Source organism: Protopterus annectens, chromosome 7.part0 (genome assembly GCF_019279795.1).
Source record: "Protopterus annectens isolate FY-2018-M chromosome 7.part0, PAN1.0, whole genome shotgun sequence".
Classification (NCBI taxonomy): Eukaryota; Metazoa; Chordata; order Ceratodontiformes; family Protopteridae; genus Protopterus; species Protopterus annectens.
This window is the reverse complement of record NC_056739.1, coordinates 1,061,221,997-1,061,241,523: the sequence shown is the minus strand read 5'-3', so window position 1 is coordinate 1,061,241,523 and position 19,527 is coordinate 1,061,221,997. Positions and strand designations below refer to the sequence as shown.

Below are 19,527 nucleotides of genomic sequence, written 5' to 3'. Positions count from 1 at the left end.
GAGTCCAAGTATACTGTGACCCTTATAGGTAAATGCAAATAAATACTGACTATCAGGATGCACTGGAATAGAGAAAAAAGCTGATGAGATATCTAACACCATGAAACAGTTTGCAGTAGGTGGGATACAGCTTAGAATAGTAGCTGGGTTTGGTACAATCAGAAAGACGGGCAAAACAGCTTTGTTAACTTCCCGCAAATCTTGCACAAATCTGTAAGCTTGTTTGCCGGGTTTCTTCATGGGTAATATTGCTGTGTTACATGGACTTGTGGTAGGTACTATGATTCCTTGTCGTTCCAATGCAGAAATGACAGGGGCAATACCAGATATAGCCTCAGTTGTCAAAGAGTATTGTGGCACTCGCGGTGACTTTGCTCCTGGTTTTAGGGTTATTTTGACAGGAGTAGATGAGGTCAAAAATCTGACATCATTGTCATGAATAGTCCACAAGTGAGAGGGTAGGGAAAGTAAATAGTCATCTCTGCTAAAATTTGGCTGAATACACATCGCCTGTAAGATGGCAGTCATCCAGAGCTGCTAGGGTACTATCTTGTTGGTCTGAAGGTACTTGGAGATAAACTCCATCTGCTGTGCAAAAAATGGTAGCCCCCATTTGCAAAGCAAATCTCTTCCCAAAATATTTAAAGGTGCTGAAGGTCCTACCAGGAATGCATGGTTATTCTGTAGAGGTCCCAAGGTAACTGGGACTGGAATAGTTTTGAAGTATTCGATAGGTATACCAGAGACACCCACCCCTCTAGTTATTTTGTCAGAGAGGGGAGCAGTTATGGCTGCTTTGCCAGCTAACATGGATTTAGTTGCTCCGGTATCAATTAAAAATGGATAGGGCTTATTTTTAACCAGTAACATTACATGTGGTCCATCCTGATCCAGAGGAATAAAAGGACACAATTGCTGTTGTTTCTGTTCAAGGAACCTTCATTGAGGTTGCTGTCAATTGGACGGTGTCCAACTAGAATTCCATTGTTGTGACGTATCTGTGTATGGTGTTGGTTGCTCAGCCAAATATGGGCATTCGTTTTTCCAATGGCCTGATTGGCCACAGTTGAAACATTCCATCTGATTACTAGAATTTTGGTGTGGAGCCGACTGTGTGGTCTGCCAAGTCTATCTATTCTGATTTCTGGGTCCTTGGCATCTACCCCTCCCTCTTCCTCTTCCTCGCCCTCTACCCCGTTGACCAAAAACATTGCACATTTGGATTTGCGCTTTTACTAATTTCTTCTGTAAATAGTACAGTTTTGTACCTACCATAAATGTAGATGTTCGAGGATCCACATTGCTGCAGTCCTAACTATTGGGGTAGTCCGCTGTCCAGTCGGGCCCGATACAAAGTATATGCGTGGCGTCGGTCGCACTAGCACTAGGACTGACGTCAATGCGTCAGGGTGCTACTAATCATGACATATCCTCCTCTCCTCAGAGTTTTTGCCCCAGATGTCAGAAAGAAGAAAAGATAAGGCCAAACAAAAACCAAAAACTCCAAACATACCTGTACCAAAAAATATATATACAATAAAAAAATTAGCAACAGACAACCCCTCACCACACAACCCCCCTAAGAGGGGGGGGGGGAGGAGGGAAGAGTGTGCAGCGCAATGGATCTCGATCTCATACCATTTATGTTAGGTACAAAACTGTACTATGTTTGTTCTTCCACATTGCTTGCAGTCTAACTATTGGTAGAATCCCAAAGCAGAGAGGTGGGGGAGGCTGGCAAATCAGGAAGAAGCAGGAAACCAACTTGCTGACAAAAGAAAGCCAGCAAAATAGACCAGAGGTAGACTTAGAGAGAGGAAGAAGAGAGAGGTGCTAGAGCCAAGAATGTTAAAACATCACAGCAATAGCAAAAGAAATTACCCACAGTTGCCTAACCTAGAAGAATGGCTGTAGCCCTAGTGGAATGAGCCTAATCACCTGGCTGGAATCTCCTGCAATGTGCTCCTTGCCATGATGGGAATAACAAAATGCAATGCAACACCCAATTTGTTTAGAAATGGTTTTGAACGACACAAACTTGCCAAAAGAACTCAAAGCAAAAAAACAAACAACTGCTGAGAGTCCTGCTCAAATAATAGCGTGCTGCTCAAATAATATAACTTGTTGTGTGTATCTTTTCCCCTTTATTTAAAATTTCCTTTTTTTAAGTAAGCAAATGAATAAATTGACCTTAAAGCCAAGGAAGGAACCACCTTAGGCATAAAGGAAGGATTAAGAAAGTAAAATACCCTATCCTATGAAAACTGCAAATCAAAAAAAAAACAAAAGGCTCAATGCCTAAGCAACAACAAAAACAGAGAAATGGCCAGTAAAGTAATTCAGTCCAAGCAGCAGTCAGAAGGTCAAAGTATTTAGTTTCAGCAGTAGCTGTTGGAGAAAAAGGCAAAAGAAGGACATTCTTGAGATCCCAAGCAGGGATGGGAAGCTCTCTCTGGAGGTCTTATATTCTTTGCCCCTCTAACAATTTTGGGTGCTTCTGAAAATTGCTGAAACAACAATGGTAATGAATCCAATGGAAGAAATGAAATTGCTGTGAATCTTAATGGAGAAGGACAAGACAAACCTTTGTAACTCAGTAAGATAAGAATCCAGCTCACTCAAATAAATTCAAAATCAAAATTGCTTGTTTTGTTTGCAAAATGTAAAAATAAAAATCTTTTTCTTCTTTTTCTGTCACACTTTTTAACTCAGGGGTTCTCTGGCTCATAATAAAACTTGTTGAGGAAGTTGAGACCTGCTGTCTTTCAAAACAGAAAACAGAATATGCTTAGATGTTAGATGAAGAGCAGGAAACAGGATGAGAAGAATCAAGTGTGAGGCCATGGGACAGCTTAGGTGCAGACCATGGGGTAAAGCTTCATGGGCCAATCTGGAGCTATGGAAAGTAGTGCGGTACCAAAGCTGCGTCTGGAATCGAAGTCTTGTCCCTTCATTTGCTGACCTGGAAAAGCAGGAAGCAGAAGCATACCTGGAAGAGGCAGAGGTGAAGCATACACATGAAGATTTTTCCAACTGAAAGAAAGAGCATCCACTTTCCAAGCTGTGTGATGAAACCTCTTTTGTGAAAACAGCTAAGCTGGTGGTTTCTTGGGAGAAGCGAACAGATCTATGTCTGGAGTTCCCATACACTTTTTCAATTTTTGAATGATGAGTTTCCCCAGTTCTGTGGGACATGATTTGTGATTTTAACATCTGCTAAGGAGTTCTGAAAGGCACAAGAGACGGTTGAAATGAAGCTGTTGTTCTTTAGTAAAAAGTAACCTTTGCAAATCATTGCTTGCCTGCACAATGGGATGTTGGGTGTTGATGTTGTTTTGTGTGTTACCACATGACAGTTGTGTTGTTGTGAGAAGTAATTCCTGGAAAGGCTGCCCTCCCAATAGTTAGGACTGCAGCAATGTGGAATGAAGAACATCTTTCTGTTCTTTAGCTAAATGGTCGAAGACGTATTGTACCTATTGGACTAACTCATGCAGGCTCAAACTAGGCCAATTTAAACATACTTCTTTTAACTTGTCCCTTACTTGAGGGCGTAGCCCATCCACAAAGGTGGCTGACAGTCCGCTTTGTGCTGGTTCTTCGGTGGGTTCAGGGTACCCAGAATATGCCTCAAAAGCTTCAGTGAGTCGATTTAAATATTTGTCTATAGGCTCATCCTCTTTCTGTATGATTGATTTGATTTTCGACCAGTTGGGGGTAGGTGGTACAATTACAGTGACAGAGTCAAGAATACGTTGTCTAACCATTTCAAATCCATTTTCCTCTCGTATATTGTGCTTTGGTATTGGTGTAGGAACATTAGCATGATCCCAGATACGTTTCATAAGATCGGCTGGTACAGCATATTGGAGGACAGCTCTAACCTCTTCTATGGCAGGAATTTGCAAACAGATATGTCCTGCCAGTACGCTTTGAAACTTCGCTGGGTTATTGCGAATAGGCGGAAGTGATTTGGTAATAGCTTAAAAATCAACTGCCGACCATGCCCTAGGCACCACTACTGTGACCGGTTGTCCTGCATCTCTAGCATGGGCTGGGTTTGGGACTTCTCTCAATGGAAATACTCTCTCTTCATCTGACGGGCTGATGCTCGAGTCAGAGTCAGAGTCCAGATTAGATTTATCCGGTCTATTATAATCGTCTTTGTCTTCAATTATAATTGGACATTGTTTGTAAATCTTACCCTTGTGTAAATATACGGCTTTTTTATTATAATATTTTTTCGACCGGCTAGGCCTAGGGTCAAAAAGCATTTGTGCCTTTTTTTTGTTTTTGTCTTTGAGCTGGTTAATCTAGGTGATGACTTGCTTGGGGTTTCTGCTTGGTCAGGTCGCTGTATAAGTGGTCTACTAGGCTGACTTCCCATTGCCTGAGTTCCGCTTCCAGACTCGAGTGCGGTCTGTTCTTCTCCCCACCGGCCTCTGCCCTCTGTCATAGAGCTTACTGCTCCATATTTAACCTGCGAGGGCTGATATAATGGTGGAGGAGCTGTAGGGGGTGGGGGGAAACCAGGGGTTATCATCCTCAGATGATTTAGTTTTTTGTAATTTATTTAATTATTGTACAGGATATAATCCTTTAAAGGGCGGTTCCTTTAAGCGTTTTCTGTTTGCTACATCTAGATTAGTCGCAGTGTGTCACAGTTCCTTTATTTGCTCTTTTAGTTTCTTTTGATTATCTTTAAGACTACTGACTACTGAATCCTTTTCCCTTTCTTTAGCTTCACACATCCAGTCATTAAAAGCTGCCCAACACAACCCTGGTAATCTTCCTTTCTTTTTTAACTTCTTTTGCAAATGAATCAATATATCTTTATTAAAACTACCATTTTCAGGAAAGGCAAGGTTGCCATCATTTTTAGTTAGGGTGATCCACTGATTTAAAAACATACAACTGTCCCAGGATACACGATAAAACATATAACCAGCTGGTGTACCTCTTTCTGGCTCATTTATTTTTCCCGCACTCGCTCCCAAGCTTATATACTGGTGATATTACTGACAATACAAAAATAGAAAAATGAACCAATTAGACCATTATACAGGGCAATTAACCAATCAAAGGTTTACCCATAAACATAAGACAATTCACATCATCATATCTCTGGGCAAAGAAAGAAAATCGGATGCATTTCCATAAAAGGCACATTTCCTGCTTTCATGCAGACTCTTGTTTTTCAGCATTTTCTCGTTGCTTAGAGTTCATTCAAAGTTCACAGTACATAATACATTTTACTACCTACAGACTGTCACATACTCAATTTCCTCAAACACATGCTTTGGCTGTTCATATTCTACACAGGTGATATTGTACACTGATAGACCAAAGGGCTCTCATATGAAGGAGCAGCAAATGAACCTGGGTACATCTGAAGAAGATTTGGCACAGGAAAATTTTCTAGAACTTTCTGTAGATAAGAGCAAAGAATATACTGTTAATGGGGACGAAAATGATTTAAGGGAATACCTGCTTGATTTAATAGAGATGGATAGACATATTAAGAAAGATGAAAGAAATAGATGACAGAAAGTAAATAAGACTATAAATGTTAGAAGACTGATAAAACAGATGAACACAGTAATCAGTTACATTAAGAGAAATTCAGCATGTTACTGTAAACCTAAATTAATAACAGACAAACTGTAGAGTAACAAAGGAAAGGAAGGGAATGAATAAAATGACACCATGGAATCGTCAAATAGAGAAAACTGCAAAACAATTTAGACAAGAAGTATCACTGTTAGAAGAACATAGGAAAGGAAATATATTAACAAAAATACTTAGAAAGTTAGACATGATAAAAGCAATGCACAGCATCAAAACAGATCAAGGTTTATCATATATTATTGCTAATAATAAACTAAAAATATTAGCATGAGCAGAACAACTTAAAGGTATGCAGATAAATATAAAAACTACAAAATAAGCAATTTATGGACAACCCAAAAAACATTTTATAGAGATATGGGAAACACGGCAAAAGAAATTGAAACACCATCAAAAAAATGAAGAGATAGGTACATTTTGGAGAAGACCCTGTTGAGCATAACAAAGATGACGAATAGAGAGAGAGAGAGAGAAGGATTAAAAGAAAGAGTAAGGAGCTGTAATGTAGAACATATGAAGTAGGATGAAATAACAGCCAGAGAAATTGAGACAAAATTAAGAAAAGCTTCTAAATGGAAAACCCCAAGCCCAGATGCAGTACCTATCGTCTGGATAAAAGCATTAACAAGTTTTCACAAATATTTAGCCCTGAGTAAGAATTAATTATATACACATCCTAAACAGACACCAACTTGGACAACAAAAGGAAAAATTATGCTCCTTCTTAAGAGTGAACCTGCAAGCCATTCTAAAGACTTAAGACCAAAAACTTGCCTCCTGACAATATATAAGCTATATGCTGGAACTGATGCACAGTTTACAGTCATTTAGAAAAAAAAAGTTATGGCAATAGAACAAAAGGTTAACAAAAGAAAGACATGTGGACCAAAGGACCATTTCTTGCTAAAGAAAGCCATAACAGAGAATTGTAAAAAGGGTAAAAAATGTAAGTATGGCATGGAGAGATTAGAAAGTTGACAACAGTCCACATTCATGGAGAAAGAAATGCTTGCATATGTATGTATAAGATGCACCCTACATTTATTGATTATATTATAGTGACAATAAAACAGTGGCAAACCACTTTGCAGTTGAGCCTTGACAAAGGGCAGATTATTGTCCCAGGGATAAAAATTCAAAATTCCGGTGTGATTTTCTGTCACCACTGCTGTCTTGTCTGGCCCTTAAACCATTAAGCTATTTACTAAACAGATTAGGTCATAGTTACAAGTAGCTCACAGAAACCAACCTTGTTTAAAGACATCTCATCTACATTTTGTGGGTGGCTTAAAATTGTGTAGTTCATCAGATAAGGAGATTAAAGCACAGCTACAAATAGTTCTGGTGATATAAGAATGTCATTTGGTCTTGATAAATGTGCAAAAGCATCATTTAAAACAGGAAAGCTGCAGCACCAATAAATCATCAGTTTGGGACAGGAATGTGATATAAAAGAATTTGAGAAGGAAGGAGTATATAAATATTTTGAAATAGATGAAGAATGTGCAGTAAAACATTAACTAATTAGAATAAAATTCAGTAAATAATACTCCAGAAGACTAAAGCTAATTCTGAAAGCTACCCTGACATTTAGGAATAAAGTCCAAGCTATAAACCAGTTTGCTTCTGTTCTACTTAAAGCTTTTGTGTGATCAACTGACTCCAAAAAGTACTGGATCAGTTGAACAGAAAAACAAGAAAAATGTTTCACATTTATCAAATTATATATAACAGTCAGTGTAAGCCAAGATTATATATTCTCCATTCTGAAGGAGACATGGACCTCCTTGAAAATGTATTAATTGTGGGACTGCATACATATCTGCTAACTTCACCAGATCCAAACGCAATGAAAGTTTGAATATATGAGAAAAAGAAGTCTAAGATGACATCCTTGATTTGTTTCGCAGAATTATTTCAATGTGAAGTGGGAATGGAAATCAAATTAGAATTAGACAAAAATAAGATAACAACTTAATGTGCCAAAACAAAAAGAAAAAATATAAGGAAAAGGATCAGCTGAGAAGAAAAGAAAACTGGAAAATCCATAAATATAGTGGTAAGTACAGAGATCTTCTGAAACAACCTCATGTTGACCAAGATTTGATGCAGGAATTTTTAAGGAGAACTGAACTGAAACCAAAAGATGAAAAGCTAATAATGGTGGCCCAGGATAGTGGACTACATACACGTTGGATTACAAGTCCATTGAACATGTAGGACAAACAGTCAAATGCAGGTTCTGTAATAAAGAACCGTAAACAGTCATACATCTTGTTGCTGGATGCTGGGTATGATGCACTCATGAAAGAGAGCCTGTATACTGAAAGGCACAATAATGTGGCAAGAGTGTTTCATTAGGGATTGTGCAGACTCTGCAGTATTGAAGCAGCTGAGAAGCATTGGGAATATGAACTACAAAGTTTTATCGAGAATGATGAAATTTATATCACTTAGGATCACCAATTACCAACAGTTAAAAAAATAGATGCGAGAAAACCATACACAGCAGTCCATGAAAAAGAGACAAAGGTAGCATTTATTACTTAAATTGTTACATCCAGAGGTTACAGTGTCTTGTGTACAGAGACACAAAGTCATAAAATTCCAGGATTTCCAGGCAGAAATGAGGAATATGTAGAAGAAAGATAACCATACAGTTTCAATAGTAGTAAAAGCAACAGGCCTAATAAAAAGGATTTGAAGTCATACTTATACTACCAATAAATGTAACCCTGTATGAAATACAGAAAGAGTCAGTTCTGGGTACAATGTGGATGCTGATAAAATCACTTTTTGCTAACATCAAAAATTGAAACAATACTAAGTTCATGAACTTTAATTGTACCCTGATTTAGGATTGGGGTGTATTCCCTCCATGGTATTATAAATCCAAAAGACATGGAAAAATTGAACAGGGATTTGATACACATCCCACTGCAGAGCAAAATCTGCAACTTAGACAACAATAGACCACAGGTAAACTCTCCATTCATGCGGGTGGGACACAGAGACATAAAGATGCCAGGGAAAGCAAAGCTCCTTAGCTTGGTGTAGCAGATATGCATAGGCATACACCCACTGATTTATAGGACAAGCATAGCAGACCTGATAGACAAAAGTTCTTAGGATTCCTTGCAGAATAATAACATGCATCCCATGTTCAGTGTCCTCAGATAACAGGAAGGAGTTGGAATAAATTCTCTAGAGGGTTAGGGAGTGATAATTAAGGGAAAATAGGGGACGAAAAAGAGGATAAAAGTACATTGTTTCTGAAAACTATTAGAAATGAGCAGAACATTAGTTTGGGAGACAGTTTATTCCACAGTTTCATAGCACATAAAGTACTGTGTCCAGCCTCACTTTTTCTGTTATTTTTTAAGCTGTAGGTTGCAAGTTTGTATTGTTGCACTAATTTTACCTTCCAATCATGAGCTTTGAAGTCCTATCCAGCCATTTTTGTCTATGTGATGGCACAAAGGGACTCCTCTTAACATGTGTTTCAGCAGATCATGTTCTCAATCCCCTCAGTTCTGTTAGTTAAGAACTTCTGCTCTTTTTTGAGCTGTATTAGATGTTTTGTTTTAGACTAAGAATATAGCTTAATATTAAATAATTGGCAAAATCAATAAGTTATTCAGAGAAGCAGTAATTTCTCATAATCTGCTGAATAAGTCTGTGAGTACTGCATGCATTGTAAAATAACACTTTTCAGAATTTATTTGTGATAACGATCAAATCTAAACTTATTTATTGTCGGCAATGGTTGTTAGATCTCTAATTTCAATGCTGATCTTTGCTAAATCACCATTTTCTTAAATCTAAAAACATTCCATTTGGTAGCATTGAGTGAGGCTTTTACTTCTGCACCAAGTTTTTATTTTATTCAGCCCAACTTGCAGTACTATTAAAGTCTTTGCTGTGGTAATATTTCCTAATTTGCAGCTGTAGGTTAATTTTTTCAAACTACAACTCTTTATTTATAGGTGTAAAAGAAAAAAAGAGGTCAAGTATAAATGGTCCTAACACGGAGCCCTGAGGGACTCCACTCAATACTTCTTTTAGGTAATCTGCTCTTTTTTCTCTGCTGCATTGTCCTTGTCATCCAAATATATACCTCTTAGGTTATATGATGTTTATCTTCTCGCTGAATAAGTTTATCTATAATACCTTTATCAGAGCCTTAGTCAAGTGACTTAGTGAGGTCCAAGTGTGCTGTACATGCAGTAATTCCCCTAAAAAGTACAATGGTTAGGTCCTCAAAGAAAGATAACAGATTAAGGAGGAATGGTATTCCTTTAACAAAGCCATAGGGTCCAATTCCAAAACACTTGCGCTCAGTTTAAGTGACCACTTACACAGAGAACAGGTTGAGAGCAGGTGTTTTGGAATATGGCCCCTGGTGTAAGCCTATTTATAGATAGACCTTACTCTGAAATACGTCACTTACACTGAGAGCAAGTAATCCAGAATCAGAGCAGAATTGCACTGAGAGCAACTCTTTTTAAATCTGGCCCCATAATATACTAAATTTAGTAGTAGAAGATTACTTTTGTCTTTTAAAATATGTTTGCTTATTACCACTCTATAAGGTTATGGATTTGCCTGCTGTGTCACAGAAGGATGAAGACAGACTTCAAATAAGGTTACTTCTGTGTGATTAGCGGCCTCAGCACTGGAAGATCCAGCTGATGAAAGAGTAAAGAAGGGCTGGTGCCTGCTAGTCTCTGTCATTGGGGAATATGTGTGCGTGTAAGTTTGGGAATGCAGAGCAAACGTGATTTCCTTGGTGGAGACTGGGAAAACTGCCTACAGTGCTCTTCTTGGGGTGAAGGGGTAATCATACTGGCTTATTTCCCTCATTTCCCTTTCATATGTATAACTCACATCCTCAAGCTAGAAACACCTAGTATGCCCAGCCCCTGCATGCTATAAACTGAGTGTGTACAGGACACTGGGGTTCATGGCAGCAGCAGCTTCTGCTGGTCGCATGCATGTCAGCTTTCAAGTGGAGTTCTCATCCCCAGGGTGGAAGAAAACCAAATTTTCAGCAGAGGGCTTGATGGTTAGCAAGAAGTGGGCAAAAAAAAAAGGTTTGTGGATGATACAGGTAAGCCTGAATGGTCAGAAACCCAAAATCCTACTTACCCGACACTCAAAAGACCAAGACGAAAAACACAAAACTCCAGAAGACTGACCACTTGGAACACCAACAGTTCACTATGGGTAAATAACCACTTGGCCAGCATGTTGACCTTTGCTCCTTGCCTCCGCATTAGTGCAATCTCAGCGTTTGGTATATTTAGTTAGGGGGTGTGAGGGCAAAGCCCCCCACATGAGTGGTTTTATTTGATTTGGTTTTAATGTGTTTGCGGGGTTGGGAGAGCAGTTACTTACCTGTAGTCATCTGTCAGTGTTCCAAGTGGTCGTTCTCCTGTAGTTTTTTTTTTTATCTCAGTCTTTAGAAAGTCGGTAAGTAGGATTTCAGTCTATGAAGTAGACGCACACACACACACACACACATATATATATACACACACACACACACACACACACACACACACACACACACACACACAGTCACACTCAAACACACACACACACATACACACACACACACACACACACACACACACACACAAATACAGAGAAAGCCTTCTTCTTAGGCACTTGGCACAGTTCAAATCAGAGAAATAAAAGGATCTAACATCTAATCACCCATTTACGATAGATGGTTATAAGTCTTTTTTTTCAGCCTGTCTTCAGGAAATGACACAACATTGAGATGTTCATCAGAATGATTAGTGACCTCATACTAGACAGTGATCATTTATCATTTATATATTTATAATTATTTTTCTCATTTGTTGACCAGTATAGTTTGACTGAGGAGAGACCATTTTCAGTGGAGGCCCTGGGAGGAAACCTTGAGTTACAATAATATACTGTGCCACAGGCTACAGGAGACAAGAGGTGGCATGTTGCATGCGAATAACACTAAGTATGATTTCATGTTTGCAACATAATCTCATTGCAGAATTATGTTTTTCACATCCCCCTCCACATAAAACAAAGTTTAACCTTGTCCATATTGAAATACAGCTCATATCTATGGATGAGAAACAGAATATTTACCCCAGGACTGCTTCCTGTACTACTAATTAACAGAAGTAGCTGTTATATATTTTATACCATGCATGGGTCCCCTCAAATCATCTATGGTACAATCTCAGTTATCATCACTAAGGATAATATATAATTATTGACCCTGGGATGGGTACAGCCAGTCTATAATTAAATGGCGTAGGTTATTTCAAGTACAAAAAGGGAAAATGGCTAGGCTTAAAATGTGCTGTAAGGGCAGGTGGCCATTACTTATCGATGACTCAATGAATCTATAACATGAATTCCATACAGCTGGCATGACAAATGTTTATTACAACATATACTCATTATGTACACAATCCCAGGAAGTTTAGGCTGCAACAACTATGGAAAAAGTGTGGAAAAGACATTCAAGGAAGAGGGAAAAAAGTAAAGAAAAAAAAAAAAACTATGAGTAGGATAAACACTATACTGAAAACAAGATCTTTACATACTTTCATTCTGCAAAGCAATCAGTCCATAAGTTGTCTCAGCATTAACAAAAGTTTGAGACATTGTCATTGAGGTCATGATATTATAAGCATTAAGCAAAGTCCTCCATCATAACTTTTCCCTCCAATCTAATTTATTTTTTTAGTTCTTTATTTCTTTAGTCATTAGCATTTCTTTACTTGGAAAGTCTGATTGGGTAAGAAATCCCTTTTAAGTGGATGCCTAGGAAGAAAAGCTCCTTGAAAAAGCCCTAGTAAAATTTTTAATTTCTTAACATGAAAAAAGATAAGCAACGAATAATAACAATAATACACCAGAATACACACTGAGTTTAATATCATCATATGCTAGAAAGCATAACAATTAAGGAGCACCCATTGTGTAAACACAACATACAAGTGTAATGCAATGGCAAAAATGGCAGAAAATGATGAGAACATAGCAGGCACCAAAGCAATTTAAAAATGCAGGGTGAAGCCTAGTAGCATAGGCAAATTAGGGTGAAAACATCAATGGAATGTGACACGGGATTTGAATTATAGAAATTTTAGACATATAGCATGGTATAAGGTCAAGAGGTTTGCAGAGAGTATAGACGTTGGAGAGTCAGTGTTATAGAAAACAAAAAGGTTATAAGAAGGGGGCAGGTGGTATAGGAAAGAATAGGCTATGTTGAGATAAGAAGACAGAGTAGTGATGAGGAGAGGATGAATAGCTGTACAGATGAGGAGAGGATGAATTGCTGTACAGATGAGGAGAGGATGAATTGCTGTGCAGATGAGGAAAGGATGAATTGCTATACAGTAGTGATCAGTAGGTAGATAAACACATTGCAGAGGAGAATATCTGATGGTGGAGTGATTGTCTGAAAGGAAGTTGTGAGAACTAGCTAGGAGGTTCAGAGCACTGAACTATGAATATTCAAGGTAGGATTTAACACTCTCTTTGAAATCTTTTGGCAATTATATTTGATGAAGGGAGGTTGGAAAGGCATTTTTCACCCCTGCTTCTAATATTTTTGTATAAAACTTAAAGTATTTGAAAACTGAAGCTAATATAACCATTACACACTACTGAATTATTATATAAGGCCCATTTGCCACCCCTAGGGCCAATTTTAACCTGTTCCAAAATGCCAAAAGAAAACTTAATATGTTGTGGGCATAATAATAGATGTTTAAATAATGAATTACTTTTGTTTTTGTTCTTGATATCATAAATATGCTCATAGGTTAAATATATAGTGAGGAGGAATTGGAAACATTAAGGGCTAATCCTGTTGTATACAGTTTCTTAGGATCTGAACTGTTTTTCAGTTATAAGACAGACCGAAACTTTAAAAACATATTTGAAGCTGGTCAAAATGCTAAAATGGATTTTGCTGATAAGAAATGCAGTATGGCCAGGTGTGGTTGCTTTAATCAATGATCGTCTATTTTTGAAGGTAAAACCCTATTATTAGATAATGGTCTAAAATCTAAGGTACATTTACAAAAAGGTAATTGTTTTACTAAGGGAGTTATTTACATTGCTAAGTGTCCTGCATGCCCTGCTTTGTGTGTGAACAAGACTGAAAGATGCTTACATAAAAGAATCCATGAGCACCTTTATGATATCAAGAACAAAACAAAAAATAATTAATTATTTAAACATCTATTATTATGTCCAGAGTATATTAAGTTTTTTTTTGGCACTTTGAAACAGATTAAAATTAGCCCTAGGGTTGGCGAATGGGCAAAAACAAAAAAACTTTATCATATGGAGTTACTTTAGCAGCTTAGGCTGAATGTACATAACAAATCAGGTTGGAATTAGTTTATTTCTATTCAACCAAATTATAGTTTTTATATTAAGTAAGGTGTTTATTTATATTTTAAAATTCATTATTAGTGAAATCCTTTTATGAACATGTGGAAGTTACCTTTGTGAGTATATGTTTTAATTAAATTATTGGAAAATCACTTTTAATTTGATTCACTAATTATATAATTATGTATAAGGGAGTGATGCAATGAGGAAGGTATTCTGATGAAGTCCTATTTTTTGAGGATGAAAATGCTGAATAAATATCATTTGCTCTTGTTTGTAGAGTTGTTTTTTAGTTGTAATTTGTTTTGGATCTATTTTTCCCTGTGCCGTTATATATATAATTTACTAGTGCTGGTTGATAATGCTACACCTTCCTTTTGGTTATTTAGTATTCCACTTTTTGTGTTCCTTACCAATAGAATTTCCTACTTCACTCAGTAAGATGTGTACTTACTGTGCATCTCTTTAAGGGATCCTTCAATACTCATTGGATTCCTAAGTCATACTAGTGAATGTTCCACAAATGCTGCAGTTTAATTTTAATTTATTATATATTCTGAATTATTTTGCATGTTTTAGTTTATGTTGTCTGTATTTAATTTTTATTATCTTGCATTTTCTTAACATTTATTTTGTGCACAAGATGTGATTTATTTAGTTTCATTAACTGAATTCTCTGTTTGTCCATTTTAATTATGATTTGCCTAACTTTAGCCTTTACAAATAAACTGGTTTGATTTAATTGACTACTTTCTTCAATTTAGTAGTCTGATCAGATTTAAGAATTCTTTATTTTTGCTTTAGATTTGGGATGCTAATTTAATTTCTTAGCTGGCTATGATTGATTTTATGAATTTAGTAAGCAATTTCAGTGTTTTAGGTGTGACTTGTTTTCATAACAGGGTTATTTTCAATGGTGATATTGTAGCTCTGTCTCTGTTATATAATGTATTTACTTTTATGTTTCTACATAAGGTACTTATTAATTTCCTAGATTTCCCATAGAGTTTAAAAATGGGAGAGCTAGCAGTAGGTGTTCAGTCCCTCCCTCCCTTGCCTGGCTCCATTAGTCCCAGTGCTACTTGTTGAACTCAGGTCATGTGGGTCATAACATGGCTTCTTCCCTCTATGCCATTGGAGGCAAAGACAACTGTGAGGCATTTGGAGGATCACCAGTTAACCTACATTTATAAGAATTAACTAATGCATCTTAGCTAGAAAAAAGCTTGATGAAAAAGAAAGTTTTTAATATGATGACTTTCATAAAATCATATATAATTCTGATGTCAAAGCCAGTCAAAAACATTGGTATAAGAGGTACTTGTAGATAAATAAATACCCATTTGTTAACCAAATAGGTCCACCCTCCCTTTCAGGGGTATCCCAAGAGCAATGTCTGGTTGAGACTTACAGTCAAACAGCAGGCAAATAATGGCTAAGAGAATCAAATCCTGTACACAGGAAATGACAGCTCAAAGCCTTAAACCTATGTGCCAACTGTCAGACTAGACCAGTTTACTAAATTATTTTTCTTACAATGGCTACTAAAATTCTGGCAATTTCACACCGGAATTGTGATCACGAAATACTTTTTAAATTTCAGAAGGAAATGTTTAACAGATTTCATGCAAAAACAGAAGATGATTTGATAATTAATAATTTGAAGTGAAGACAGATGATTATGGTGCAATGAATTAATGAAATTATTTCAATATGCATGTGTGTGTGTGTGTGTGTGTGTGTGTGTGTGTGTGTGTGTGTGTGTGTGTGTATGCGTGTGTGTGTAGGAAGGTATCTAGTTTCTGTTAATGATTAATCTACTGAGAATATTAAATGGAGATGTGATCTTGTAGGTGAAAAAAAATAAAGGGATTTGAAATATTTCCTGGAAGAAAAAGATAAAGTATATAAACTCCTAGAGGTAAAAAAGTTGCAGAATGAATTCGACTTAAGCAGCATTACATTGCATACATTTTTTTTTGCAAAAGAATTTTAACTTGACCAAGTAAAACACTTTCTTTGATACAGTTTCTCAAAAACATGTTCTACACACTTCAATGTGACAGTTCTGTATTGCTTTACTTTCTTTACAGAAAATGAAATTTTAGGGAAAATACAAAATTATTTTGACTCCTGGCAAACTCTTCTACTGAAACCTCATTTATTCTTCAAGTTCAGCTGGCTGTACAAGAAGCATGAAGAGAACGCGTAAGTATTCACATAAATAATTTGCGTTATGTAATTTCAGGTGCTGTTTGCAGAAATAGAAATGTACTGTTCAAAATAATGTGCACCCTCAAACTAATATTAAACAGTTTAATTTCACTCTAGTTGTAATAGGCATTCATTACATGTGTACTTACCTTTTGTCTTATGCAATAATTATTGTATTTTGCTGGTTTAACATCTTTCTTTCTTTCATTCTTTGAATCAGCTTATGATCGTTGTAGTGTGAACAGAGAAATCACGGTTGTAAGTTTAAAATCTATAGGCACTAATACATGCTAGATTGTTTAGGTACTGAAAACTCATTATTACCAATGGGCTTATACTGTGACGTATGAGGTAAGTCTAACTGCCTTCATAGCACCCAGGGTATTAATTAATACCCACACACCCTGGAGTGTGAGGTAATCAGTACATGTTACATTTGTGTAAATGGATTCTTATATCTTATTAATGAGAGCTACAGGAGTGAAAAATATCGAACTAATTATCTGTCTAGTAAAGGAATACTGAGTTGCAAGTACTGGTCAGTGTTGATGAAATGCCTGGTATCAGATTGCATCTGAGCAAAAAAACATAGAACTCTTCTGCCAAGTTACCTCGTCCCATTCTAAGAGTAAATGTTTCAAGACCAGTTGTTAGACAGTCTTCAGAGAAGATTGCTAGCCAGTCAATTTGAATTAGTTTGGGGGGAGTTCTAGTTTTTTTAAATGAATTATGATGATACCTGAAAGTAGTTCAAGTTTATTTACATGCCTTTTAGCAAAATTTCATTGAAACATGTAAAAAACAGACGAAGAGCGACTTTAGTCTTTTTTGAATTCCAGAAGAAAATATCATTAAGAGTATTAAAGAAAATAGCAAGCGAGAAACATACTTGTTAGATGAAATGGTTACACTCCATTTCAAATTAAAGGCATTTTTATTTATATAATTTTTATTTAATTTTAAGATATGGACAAGGATGTACTGCAAGGAAAATGACATATAAAATTCAATTAATAGCAAGACACTGGCTCACTGTTTTACAGTACTGGCTGTATCATAAATTATTTTAAACCACAGGAGACATACAAACATATATATTTCAACTTCTTTTTATTTTGTACTTGTTTTCACATTTACCTTCAGTTTTCAGTGATTTGTCACTTGTTATCAGCATCGCTCCACATAACAATAACATTGTATCAATTACATAGATAGCTTTTGTATACATTCACACCCACACAGATATATATATATATATATATATATATATATATATATATATATATATATATATATATTGGGGTTACTATAGAGCTGTTGATCAAACACATACTCAGTCTTTAGGCGGGAACCCAAATCTCTCTCTCTCTCTCTCTATATATATATATATATATATATATATATATATATATATATATATAGATATATCTTAACACTTATAGGTTCTGGGCTGATGATGTATGTTATAAATCTGTAAAACATGTTGTTAACGTATAATACAGAAGTTATTAACTAATTTATACTATTACAGGTTCATAGAATGAAACTCATTAATAGCTGATTGTTTTAATCCTCTGCTCTAAACTACCAGACTTAATTAATATTGACTTTTCACAATTACAGAAAACTACTGCTAATGTTATCAGTTCCCAGAAAGAGTATGAAAGGTTTTTAGCAGTACAGAAAAATAAATTATCAGCAATCCAGTCTGAGAGCATTTTATTGCCAATAATGTCAGAATCCCCAGCATTTGCAATAAATATTAAACATTAAGGCATTTTGAATAATTGATAATAGCTATGCCTTACATCAAACATAAATGGTCAATTCTTCATCATCAATCCTTGCTCAACTAATTATAGTGTTTAACACTAATTATCTGCATAGGATAACAGCTGCAACATACAACTAAAGAGTTATTTTATTGTACAATCTTAAAAATGCTCCAACCAATTGTTAAAGTCAAATCTGTGTTATGATAGGTTGTACGCGTACTAACATTCCTGTATGTGTATCTCTTTTTTCCTCGCCTGTTCAGCTACTTCATATAACATGGACAGTGAACCTCTGATTCCGTCCAACTTGAATTGAGGTCACATTTATCCTGTTAAAAGTGCTGTTTTAGCCATCCTTTAAATGCTCACAATGGCATCCTTCTTGTGTAGTAAAATTGTTACTCAGGCCAACATATTTAATACAAGATAGGAGTAGGAAATAGGTGTATATTACTGTGTATAAATTAACCACCTAAACCCTCAGCTCTACTACTATAGTCCTACTATAGCCCCCTTCTTTCTCTCCCCCCTCCAATTCTCCACATTATTTATCTTTTTCCCCTCACTTCCTATCAATGTCTATACATTGTCCTTCTTTTGAACAACAATTATCTTTTTGTTTTTACTCTCATATGTAGTAATTTTGGACCACTGCTATCAGTTCAACCCTTAATGTTCATAATTTTTTTCTTTTGTTTTTCTCTTTATAATTAATTTCATATTTGCATTGTTATTTTTAATAGTTTTTGTCCTGTATGTTTATCTTTTCTTATGTTTGCTGGGGTTCTTTCCCCTTGGGTCTCCAATGAAAACGGGTTGCTTACTATCAATGCAATGCAAATAGTTAATAACCTTTTCTTTTTTACAATTATTTTGTATTATGATTGTTATTTAATATTTGTATATTGTCACTTTATCTTTACTTATGTTTGCTGGGGCTTTTCCCCTAGGGTCTCCACTGAAAATGGGTTTGTTTGCAAATGCAGTTGGACTAACCCAGTTAACAAATGTGAAATAAATAAATAAATAAATACATAAATAAAATAAATATCAGTTTACTTCAGTATTAATACTATACTGCAGAAAACAGAAACTTAGACATTTATAGTGAAGGTGAAAATACATATCTCTCATAAAATGTTTCTTAATTATTTATTATACATCATAATTACATACTGATGTTCACATCTAAAAAGACAACATAATTAAGCACTTTATAGTAGCTGCATTTGTCTCATTTTATTTAAATGAAGATCAAACAAAGCCTCAATTATTAGATCCAGAATATTCTATAAGCTCCAAAACATCATTATTCTTTTACATTAAAAAAGTATTGATCTTTAATCAAGGCATATAGGAGCGTGCATAGATATAAAATAGTATTGTCCGAAATGCATTCGATCTTCAAAGCCATTTTCTGTAACTGCCTTTCTGCATAGCTTTAACTTCACCTGTACTGGCATTGTCAGCTCTTAATTCATAAGTGCAATGGCAGTTTTTGCCT

At 35.9% G+C, this 19,527-nt stretch overlaps 1 protein-coding gene across 1 annotated transcript in view; it reads left to right on the top strand.

The window, feature by feature from the left end:
• The window catches only part of LOC122806858 (aromatase), a 313,131-nt gene that overhangs the window by 117,735 nt on the left and 175,869 nt on the right, over nucleotides 1-19,527 (top strand). Inside the window, exon 5 of the mRNA XM_044077618.1 lies at nucleotides 16,128-16,242. Coding sequence (XP_043933553.1) covers nucleotides 16,128-16,242 — 115 coding nt within the window. The remainder of the gene's footprint in view (nucleotides 1-16,127; nucleotides 16,243-19,527) is intronic.